General features: G+C 37.2%; 1 protein-coding gene across 3 annotated transcripts in view; it reads left to right on the top strand.

Annotated features, from left to right (window-relative positions):
• Pard3b (par-3 family cell polarity regulator beta) overlaps positions 1 to 12003 on the top strand; it is a 1018635-nt gene that overhangs the window by 667062 nt on the left and 339570 nt on the right. For all 3 annotated transcript variants that reach the window (XM_052192632.1, XM_052192630.1, XM_052192631.1), the window contains exon 16: positions 3514 to 3558. In XM_052192632.1, coding sequence (XP_052048592.1) covers positions 3514 to 3558 — 45 coding nt within the window. The remainder of the gene's footprint in view (positions 1 to 3513; positions 3559 to 12003) is intronic.

Genomic DNA, 12003 nt, shown 5'->3' with positions numbered 1-12003 from the left:
TGAAACTCAAAGATTGTAATGTTTGTCTTCCCAGAGTATTGTGAAGGTTAAAATAATTAAATAGATTTAAAATATGGAGAATCTGTGTATTACAAGTGCTTAGTAATACCAGCTACTCTTGTTATTTAAGTTATCAGGATAATTTACTTGTAATATTTTTCTAATTTATACTGTAAATTCCACTGTGCATAGTTTCTGGGACAACAAGGAAAAAACTTGCCTGTCAGTGCTTGATATATATTATTAGACTTACCACTCAACTATAAATATAACTAAAAGTATGACAAACAGGATCCATACATAGTTAAGAACAGGATCCTTATAAGCAAACAGTGCTGTTAGTTCTAACATAGTGATAGCCAAGGATGGCAGGGGATCGCTGATTATGTATGGTGACTGGTTCAGTTAAATATGACTGAAGTTGTAGGCAGAGGGAAGAGACAGACTCCTTAGTCAAGATGGAGGTGATCTTGCTGGATTTAAGCTACCCTTACCTTGTGTTAGTCCTTGAGCCCCAGAGGTTTATCAACCAGCATGGACATTAGTAAATGATGAATAGAGGTACAGCAGTTGTTGAGAACTAGTGTGGTCATCCTCAGAGGGTTGTTTAAGAATGTGTTCATGGCACAGGCACAGGGGGAAAGTTCATGAACAGAACACCAATGGCTTATGTGCTAAGATCAAGAATTGACAAATGGGTCCTCATAAAATTGCAAAGCTTCTATAAGGCAAAGGATACTGTCAATAGGACAAAATGACAACCAACAGATTGGGAAAAGATCTTTACCAATCTCACATCCGATAGAGAGCTAATATCCAATATATACGAAGAACTCAAGAAGTTAGGCTCCATAGAGCCAAATAACCCTATTAAAAAATGGGGTACAGGGCTAAACAAAGAATTTTCACCTGAGGAAACTAGAAGGGCTGTAAAGCACCTAAAGAAATATTCAACATTCTTAGTCATCAGGGAAATGCAAATCAAAACAACTCTGAGATTCCATCTCACATCAGTCAAAATGGCTAAGATCAAAGACTCAGGTGACAGCAGATGCTGGCAAGAATGTAGAAAAAGAGGAACACTCCTCCATTGTTGGTAGGATTACAAGCTGGTACAAACACTGTGGAAATCAGTCTGGTGGTTCCTCATTAAATTGGCTATAGTACTACTTGAGGACCCAGCTATACCATCCCTGGGCATATACCCAGAAGATTCTCCAACATGTAATAAGGAAACGTGCTCCACCATGTTAATAGGGGCCATATTTATAATAGCCAGAAGCTAGAAACAACCCAGATGTCCCTCAACAGAGGAATGAATACAGAAAATGTGGTACATTTACACAAGGGAATACTACTCAGCTATTAAAAACAATGACTTCATGAAATTTGCAGGCAAATGAATGGAACTAGAAAATATCATCCTGAGTGAGGTAACTCAGTCACAAAAGAACACACATAGTATGTACTCACTGATAAGTGGATTTTAGCCCAAAAGTTTGGAATACCCAAGATTCAATTCACAGGCCATATGAAGCCTAAGAAGACAGAAGACCAATATGTGGATGCTTCAGTGCTTATTGGAAGGGTGAACAAACTACTCATGGGAGCAAATATGGAGACAAAGTGTGGACCAGAGACTGAAGGAAAGGCTATCCAGAGAATGCCCCACCTGGGGATCCATCCCATATACAGCCACCAAGCCTGGATGCTATTGTGGTTTGCTAGGAAGAGCTTGCTGATGGAAGCCTGATATGGCGTCTCCTGAGAGGCTCTGCCAGAGCCTGACAAATACAGAGGTGGATGCTCATGGCCAACCTTTGGACCAAGTGCAAGGGTCCCCAATGGAGGAGTTAGAGAAGAAACCAAAGGAGCTGAGGGGTTGCAACCCTATGGAGGGAGCAACAGTGTTTATAGGTCAGATTCCTACCCTTTGAGCTCCAGGGACTGGCCCACCAACCAAAGAATACACAAGGAGGGACCCATGGCTCTGGCTGCATTTGTGGCAGAGGCTGGCCTTGTTGGACATCTGTGGGAGGAGAGAACCTTGGGCCTGAGGGTGTTTCCATCCCCCAATGTGGCAGAATGCCAGGTCAGGAAGATGGGAGGGTGTAGGTAGGGGAGCACCCTCATAAAGGCAAGGGGAGCAGGGATGGGATAAGAGGGTTTCCAAACGAGAGACCTGGAAAGGGGAAAACAATTGAAATGTAATTAAAGAAAATATCCACTAAAAAAAAAAAAAAAGAAACGAAAAGAAAAAGAAGGTGTTCACGGGACATATTGATTAGTGGTTTTCATATGCTACCTTTTTTGATATTAATATCAGTTTAACAATAACTCTCTGTAATACAGTGGTATTCCTTTCTGTGTTTTCTAGTAGGGCTTTTGTAGAATCCATAGTACTTATTTAAATGTTTGCTAAAATTTACCTATAATGTCACCAAGTCCTAGAGTGGTCTTTGAAGGAAAATTTTATGTATAAACTTATTTTAAAATTCAACTATTAGGCCATATATATGATTTATTTCTGTGTTTTAAAGCTTTAATAACCTAAGCCTTTTCAGAACTATTTTTTCCCCATTGCTTGATAGCTGTGTAAATTTTGACCCAATTCTTCCACACTTTTGATACATGACCTATCATCATTTTTAAGTGAACTATCTGCTTGCCACTTCAACTGCTGGCAGTGGGTGTTGTTTTTATCTCGTTGTGAACTTTAATGTTTTCTTTCTATTTAGCATTGGTTTTCCAGGTCTTAGGGATACGGAGGGGTCGGGGGAGGGAGGGAATGTCTCTGATGAGGTCAGAAAAAAATTGTAAGCTGGTTGCATGCTCTATAAACCCCACATGCGTTGGCTTCTCTGAATATCTTGTAGCATCCTTTATTGCAAGGGACAACCCTGGATTCTGTCCCTGGATTCTTTCTGCATGATCTCGAGGAAGCTGTCCAGACTAAAAACAGAGCCTATCATAGCGTTGACTATATTTGTTTTCCATCCTTATAAGTCTGTCCTTTGTGACCTAATGTCTACTTTGTTGAATGTTCTTATTACAAATTTTGTCCTTTCTTTATTAGGAAAATATAAATCTTTCCCTTTTTCCCTTTATTTTGATCAGATATAAAAGTCTGGTCCTTGAGTCTTGAATATGTACATACTTATTGCTTTAATGCTTAAGGAGCTTTATTATCTATTATATGTCCCTAGGACATTGAATTTAATTCTTCTCTTACAGACATCAAAGAAAGAACTCAGTTAAAAGAACTACAAGTAATGACATTTTTTAATAAGTGTTACATTCACAGAAGGCCTAATAAACATAGCTCTTCATAGTTGACTATAAACTGTCTGTGGATAAAATTGAGGCACCCCAGGATAGGCTGGAAAAAAAACAAATCTCAAATCTTTGCCAATAAAAGATTTAATTTGTTGTAAATCTGTATTAATGTATTGTTTTAAAATGTCAGATTTACAGGCAGGTCTAATCCTTGTCTTTTTCATTTCTTCTCCTCAGTGCCAGATGAAAGCAAAGTTCAGTCATTGGCTGATCCCAGATCAGGTAAGAAATTCCTTGTAACTGGCTTCTCTTCCTGGAAATCACTGGCTTTGTTTGGATCCTGTTTCTGTGCACTGGCCAGTGAAAGGCTTTCTAATTAATACATGAGACGTCTCTGTCTTCCACAAAGATGAATTATCACTTGGCTTTGTGCAGAATGTCATAATGCATGCTGACTCAAAAGATTTGAGAGAAGGAAGGTTTCCAAACCATCATAAAACCCAAAGTCTTCAACCTATATGCTAGAGGAACACTTTCAAGAAACAAAATGTTGAAAAGGAAAGCTAAGAAAGTTTGGAAAGTTTTCCTACATGAATTTTAAATTAAAACTGGGGCACAGAGAATATCAAAGAAAGATGTGGTCATTTCTCAGGCAAGAAAATTAAAAATAGACATGTGTAATGTTGCCTATCACCAGAAGGGACTATGCCAAAGATAGCTATATTATTCCTCTTCTTCCTCATGAATGAGCTCCCATGCTGTTCTCTAAGAAGTCACCTAGGTCTTAGTCTGTCCTGATGAGGCACCTTTGTGGACCAATCTTCCCTTCTCTTGCAAGTAGCCTCCCTTCGGTCAGCATCATCAACACATACTATTTGCAAATACATAAAGTTAATAAGATACCAAACACTACGGTAATGCCCTGCCTCTAGGGGTGCTTTATTTTGTAGAAAAATATCCATTTGATTCATGCCTGCGACTCTACAGAGGGCTCTGGGTGGTTGGCATTCCTCCAAAGCTGAAACAAAGGATTCTCCCCATTGCTGTGTTTGCCTGCCAATTACCTTTACAGCAGGAAGTGGTCTTGATGCCTCATTAATTTTGTCATGTTCCAAACAGGGCAAGATTATGATTTTTTTCTTTTTCTCCTCCTCTAGATTTTCTAGTCAGTGCGGCAGGGAGAACAGCTCTTAGGTTCGTGCTCTTGGGCTTCTCCCTTCCTTCCTAATAAAGAGCCCAAGTAGTTAGACACTACGAACAAAAACGCATGGGGTTTATTAAGAATGTTTATAAATTGGATTTGTGAAAATGAGCAAATAAGCTTTCTGGCTATTTCCACAAATTTCAATCTTATTTTAATTTTAGCTTTCAAAAAAAGTCACTTCTTGATGGTAATCAAAAATAACTGTCACTCTTTCAGCTGAGAATATCATCTTAGCTTATTGCTATAATAAAAATGTTGGCTTTTATCTAATGTGGAATAAATATTTATGAAGAACTACTCTACACAACTTGAATAATAACCTTACAGATTTTCAAAAAATTCAAAATTGGCAGAATTTCATAGCTGGCAGTCCACATGACAACTTTACCTCAGGCAGCAGATGGAAGCTTTATTCTATATGAAACATAGTATATAAAGTTTTGTTTCTAATATATCGCCACTCCAACTGTCATTGTTCTTATATCTTGAGACCCTCTAAACATCACTATATCGTATAGTTTATTGTTGAACTTCTGTGGAATCTATGTGGAATGCAAAAATAAAATCAACTTGATTATACCTGATTCAGTTTGATTCAATTTGAGCTATGAGGCATCAACCAAGTAAAGACTAAGGCAGGTAAAGTATTTGATAACTTTACAGCAAGCATGACATAAGTGAAGTGGGTAAAAAAACCATTTATAATATATAGTGATGTGTTACAGCGAACAGTGTATCCTATACAGCAGTAGAGATAGCCGTGAGAAAGTACAGAACATCATTAGAGAAAAATATGTGGCTAAGTTTATGAATGTTCATGTTCCAAGAATGTACCCTCTATCATTTTTCTACATGTGTTGAAAAGTAATCTTAAATATGGTTTTCTTCAGGCACTTATCTCTCATATAAAACTCAGCTCCCATATGCATTCTGTATTCATTTAGAACAGGGGTTCTTAGCCTGTAGGTCGCGACCCCTTAGTGGATCTTATCAGGTATCTTGTGAATCAGATATTTACATTATAATCCATAACAGTAGCAAAATTACAGTTATGAAGTAGCAATGAAAAAACTTTAGGATTGGTATTTACCACAAACTGAGATACAGTATTAAGTGGTTGCAGCATTCGGAAGGTTGAGAACCACTAAGGTAGAGGGATTTCTCATGGGATCTTGGTGATGGGGGTGGTGGTGATATGCTAACAACAAAAGATTAAGGGTTCCTTTAATTCTGACAATTTCTCTCAGTTAAGTCACTTAAAATTTAACAACAAATAAAGAGATTATATGTAGCCAGACAGGTAATTGATAAAGGACAGTCAGATAGACAGACTGACAGACAGATAGATAGATAGATAGATAGATAGATAGATAGATAGATAGATAGATGATAGATAGATAGATAGATAGATAGATGACAGATAGATACATACATAAATAGATACATACATATATACAGACAGACAGATAGATGAAGAGATACATAGATAAATAGATGAATACTTAGATACATAGAGATAGAGAGATAGCTACAGAGATAGATGCAGAGATATAGATACATAGGTAGATACAGATATAGAGAGATACATACACACAGAGATGCAGAGATACTTAGAGATAGATAGATAGATAGATAGATAGATAGATAGATAGACTGATAAATAATAAATAGAAAATCTGTAATGTCAAACTTGTGTGGGCACTCAATAGGTTATTGTCAGGCTATATTTTACCTTATAAGGGATCATGATCATACTCCTGCCAATTTCAAATGAACCCTTAAAGTTTTGTTGAAATATGATTTCTCCTACCTGAAATCTTATCTTTGGAATACTTAAGTAATAAATCAGCATCTTTTTGAATAAGAAGAGCAGCTTTCCCCTTAATTCCAGAAATGTGGACAGCTTTAACATTATCCAAGACTATCAGGAAGTTAAAGTAAATTAAATTGTATCTGCTGACTTAAATCTACCATCCATCTTATTTCGGAGGATATTCAACATTTAATAAATTCATCCGAGTTAAGCTTTCTTCTGAGTCAGCTACTTAGTGAGTAGAGAGCCATTCTGTGCCAACTTCCATCTGCTGGTCTGGCTTGGGTGCATCCCAATTTTGTGACAAGATTTTTGGCACCTTTTCCTTGGCTTAATCTTTAAGTGGTGGATGCTTCAGGGCTAAAATCATATGAAAGGTCCAGGTAAGATAAATCTTTCTATAATTTCTGGCTTAAAATGGTGGTTCCCTTCACCCCTTCTGGAATCAACACATTATTCTTGAGATTTCCATAACAACCACATTCCATCCCATCATTACACGATTTTTAATATTTTGGGCTAGTCTCCATATAAGGGAGGTCTGTATGTCTATAGAATGGTAAGGTCCACTCAGAGAAGTTAGAAATAAATAGTTTTGTTTGATTCCTTTAAAAAGCAGCACAAGTTCTAGTGAGCCTTGAAAAATAATTTAATATCTTTCTATATCTCAGAAATTGAACAATGTTCACACACTAGAAATACAAGTCAGAAAAATATATTTAGACAAGAAAACTAATTTTAATATTTTTTGCAATTAAAATATTATTATATTATTATTCTCTTCCATTACTTTCCTCTTGCTCTCTCAAATTCATTACCCCACTTCCTTTAATTGTATGTATATATATATATATATATATATAGTGTGTGTGTGTGTGTGTGTGTGTTTTTCTAGAAACACAACTACAACCTGCTCAGCCTATATTAAGTTACTTACATGTTTATGATTTTGGTAATGGCTACTTGGTATTGAATAACCAGTTTTAAGATGACTTCAGTGTTCTGAAGAAATCTTAGAATTCAGAGAAAGTAAAATTAACTTAGAACTTGATATTTAAAATTTTTGCTTTTTTTTTTATTAAACTGAGAGCAATAAAGGATATCTGAGAGCTACGTATTTCTTGCTTTCCCTGTTTTTATACTAAACCTCAACCAATAGTTCAATGTTCCTCTTGTACTTGTTTGAAAGGACATAAATTTTGCTTCCTTTTTTTCCCTCTGTGTCGTCTTCTTCTTCTGTTGTTTTGATTTACTGCTTGGAGCTGTTTTAATATGTATTGACTGTCTGCAGGGATCTTTGCTGACCCAGCTCTTTAAGATGATGCAGTACAGAGAGAGCCAGGGAGTTCTTCTTTACGAGCTCTGACATATTAATTAGCAAAATGGACTAAAAAGCTTTCCGATTTCTGCTTTAATTTCTTATATTCTCAAGCACCTGTCTATATAGCTGTAAAACAGGCAAGTCTGTGAAAGTAATGGTGAGCAGTAAGTACAGATCTTCTTGGAATCTAGATTATCAGTTAAGGAACACATGTTTATTAACAACTGAGGTGGGTCACTTCATGAAGTTTAGCTGATATGCTGACACAGTTGATTGTGGAGAAATTAAACCTCTGGGCATTTAAACCTGATCTCTCAGATGGTCACTGTTGTCTAAGAAATGAACCTAGATATTGTACTGTATCAAAATTTGTGTTTTCTTACAATGTTCCTAACATCCTGTGGGCCCCAAAACTGAGAACAGTGGAAAATATAGCTTCTCGGATCCTATTCTATTGGCAAGATAGAATTGAAGTTTTGTAAACTTGGGTAACTTAAAAGGTAACACATACACCAGACTGATAATCTCATGAAGATGAGGGACATCTAAATGCAATCATTTTGCCTTTGTTTCCCCTCATGAAAATAAGCAAGTTTATATGTATATGAATGAGTGGCTCAAATTGAGATGTATAAGTAAGATAAAATGTGTGTGCATTGTGGGACCTCATAAAATTACAAAGTTTCTGTAAGGCAAAGGACACCATCAAAAGGACAAATTGGCAACCAACAAATTGGGAAAAGATCTTCACCAACCCTACATCAGATAGAGGACTAATATCAAATATATACAAAGAACTCAAAAAGTTAGACCCCAGAAAGCCAAATAACCCTATTTAAAAATGGGGTACAGAGCTAAACAAAGAATTTTCACCCAAAGAACTTTGGATGGCTGAGAAGTATCTTGAAAAATGCTCAACTTCATTAGTCATTAGGGAAATGCAAATCAAAACAACCCTGAGATTTCACCTTACACCAGTCAGAATGGCTAAAATTAAAAATTCAGGAGACAGCAGGTGTTGGTGAGGATGTAGAGAAAGAGGAAAACTCCTCCTCTGCTGGTGGGGTTGCAAATTGGTACAACCACTCTGGAAATCAGTCTGGCAGTTCCTCAGAAAACTGGGCACGTCACTTCCAGAGGATCCTGCTATACCATTCCTGGGCATATACCCAGAGGATTCCCCAGCAGGTAATAAGGATACGTGCTCCACTATGTTCATAGCAGCCCTATTTATAATAGCCAGAAGCTGGAAAGAACCCAGGTATCCCTCAACGGAAAAATGGATGCAAAAAATGTGGTATATATACACAATGGAGTACTATTCAGCCATTAGAAACAATGAATTCATGAAATTCTTAAACAAATGGATGGAGTTGGAGACCGTCACACTAAGTGAGGTAACCCAGTCTCAAAAGATTAATCATGGTATGCACTCACTAATAGCCTAGAAAACTGGAATACCCAAAACATAATCCACACATCAAATGATGTACAAGAAGAACAGAGGAGTGGCCCCTGGTTCTGGAAAGACTCAGTGTAGCAGTATAGGGCAAAACCAGAAGAGGGAAGTGGGAAGGGGTGGATGGGAGAACAGGGGGAGGGAAGAGGGCTTATGGGACTTTCGGGGAGTGGGGGGCCAGAAAAGGGGAAATCATTTGAAATGTAAATAAAAAATATATCGAATAAAAAATATATATGATATGTGTTCTTGTTACAAAGTTCAAAAGTTAATATGAGCTCAAAACTCAATGAGTATAATCTTCAGACATAGATAATTTTTTCAAGTCTAACCTAAGAAGTTTCTGGCTCTTTGTAAAAGAGTTGAACTTTTAAGATGGGTATGTTGGTACAAGCCTATAATTTCAGCATTCAGGACACAGTGGTTGGAAGACCATGAGTTCAAATCCAGCCTTGACTAGAAGTAAGTTTCAGGCCACCCTGAGCTACACAGTAAGATCTTGTTTCAAACAAAAAAGTGGCAATAAATAAATAAAAGCCTTTAAAAACAAAAAAGAGGTTAGACAATAACTCAGTGGGATTTCATAAGTTTGACTTTATTTCCATTTCTTACAGAATTAAAATTAACATGTATTTGAACAATATGTCAAACCATGGCAGTTTCTCATGTTTGAATCTTCCAGTTGTGTTCCTGTTATTAATTCCTTTTCTGTGGATGATAAAATCATATCCAGTGTCAATGGTTGGAGGGCTTGACCCTCAATTCGCTTCTCAGATGTAGGAACACAAGGTGGCTATCTGCTCATGTGCTGGGAACCTTGCTGTCTCTCATCAGTCCTTATGTTGGTTAAATGTAATGGTAGATACAACAAAAATATATACTTTCCTGTCTAAAACTTTGACTTACATTTAAAATGGATTTGGACGTTATCATCAGAAAATTAGCAATGTATATATATCTTGATTGTGAAGCAGCATTTTCTATGCTATAAGCAAATACTGAATACTGTGGCCTCTAAAGTTTGATGAATCAAACAGAATTAGAAACAAATATTTTCAACCAGTCCTTTTCATATGATTTATGAAGGTCTAGGCATCTCTAAATTTCCTAAGTAAATATGGGTATTCTTACAAATTAAATTTCAAAATAAATTATTTTGATCCTCCTCATTTGTATTCAGTGTCTCTGTATTAGTTACTTTCTGTTGCTGTAATAAACACCATGACCAAAAAGATGAATACGAGAGTTTATTTTGACTTATGGTTCTGGGACAACACCCATAATCACAGAAAAGGCATGGTATGCGTGAGGGGAGGAAGCTGAGTGGTCACATTATATCTGCACACAGGAAGCAGCAAGAACAAGAAGAAAGTGAGGTGATAGTATGAACTCTCAAACCCCATCCCCCACTACCAACGGGCGCCAAGTGTTCAGATACATGAGCCTATAGGGAATATTCTCATTCTTCCTTCTGTGCTAGAAATACCAAGGAAAATAAGACATCATTCTGCCTTAGAGAAACCACCTCAAAGTTTAAACACCTGTTAGATGTGAGTTCAGTGTAATCTCGCTGAACAAATCTCACAGAGGTGTAGCACGTGTGTTCCTTGGCATGGGGAACAGCTGTCAGATGTGCTTCTGTAGGAGACCATGGAAGCTCAAGATAATAGGAAGATTAAGAAAGGGGTTGAGAAGTTAAGTCACTGAGAAATATGTAATTAAGAAGCATCAATGTATATACAAGGAATTATAGGCACTTTGGAGTGGACACAGGAGGAGCAACAAACCAGTCAAGAGAGTAGGCAGAAATTCAGTCATGAAAACTCCTGCTCAGGCAAACATGTATCTAATTTTATCATACCTGCTTAAGGTTAAAGGAGGAAAGATTTCTATATTCTGGTAATACCAATCAGGTGGCTGTAGAGACTTGGAAAGCAATAAGGAAAACATAGTGTAGAGAATCTATATTTAAGTGATTAGAAATGGAAAGAAGAGAGAAATAGGGACTAATGACTTGAGATATGTCTGTATTTTAAAGTAAACCTAGATGGGTGAACCAGATTCTGTGTGCTTGTGTGCATTTTCAGTCATCTATCCCTTCCACTATGTTGCAGAAGAAAAGCAAAAGTAAGCATTTGCCCCTTAATCATGTATGTGCAGGCTTGGCCTTTCTGATTTCAGCCGCACAGGTTAGCATCCACTCATGAGTTAGGATCAGGTACCATTTATGTGCCTCTAATCTTCTGTGGATCAGTATCTTCCTGTGCTATATACCTTTCACAATGAAAGTAATAAGATGGAGAGAGTTGAGAGAAAGAAAGAAATCCATAAGTTAAATACTAGAAACTTCTGTTAAATGATGGGGGCGCAGGATAAATGAAAAGAGACGAAGTGTTTCAATCTCTAAGGAATTGTAAAGGGGATGGACTATACACACCAGTAGAGAAACAGTGCAGAAAAAGTGGAAATGAGAAATAAGGAAGATGCCAACCTCTGGCCAACTCCAATCATCACAGTTGAAGTGAGAAACTTGATTTGAGAGGGCTAAAGGGAAGCAAGATTTTGAGTGGTAAGCTAGACTTCAATTAAGACCAAGAGGCAGGAGAATTTCAAGATGAGATTGAAATTGAACAGCAATTTAACAGCCATGGAAAGGCTCAAGAAGGCAAGTGTGAGATGCAGGAGAAAGGCAGGAGTTAGCCACCCTGAAGATTGAGGGTTCTTCAAGGCCTCCAGTGCACAAAAGGCTGACCAGTATCTCTGTAGCTTGGCACTGACAAGATAGCACAGTGATGGGCTGGCTTGGTTAGATGGCTCTTCACTTACCAAGAGAACTGGTACTAACTTGTCTAGTAAAGAAAGTAAAAATTAATCTCAATTTGAGGGAGAATCAGAATGGGTGATTCTTTATCGTGGCTTTCCCTGTCTGA

This window comes from Apodemus sylvaticus, chromosome 9 (genome assembly GCF_947179515.1).
Source record: "Apodemus sylvaticus chromosome 9, mApoSyl1.1, whole genome shotgun sequence".
Taxonomy (NCBI): domain Eukaryota; kingdom Metazoa; phylum Chordata; class Mammalia; order Rodentia; family Muridae; genus Apodemus; species Apodemus sylvaticus.
Note: the sequence above shows the minus strand (reverse complement) of the source record. Positions and strands in the feature narration are given on the sequence as shown.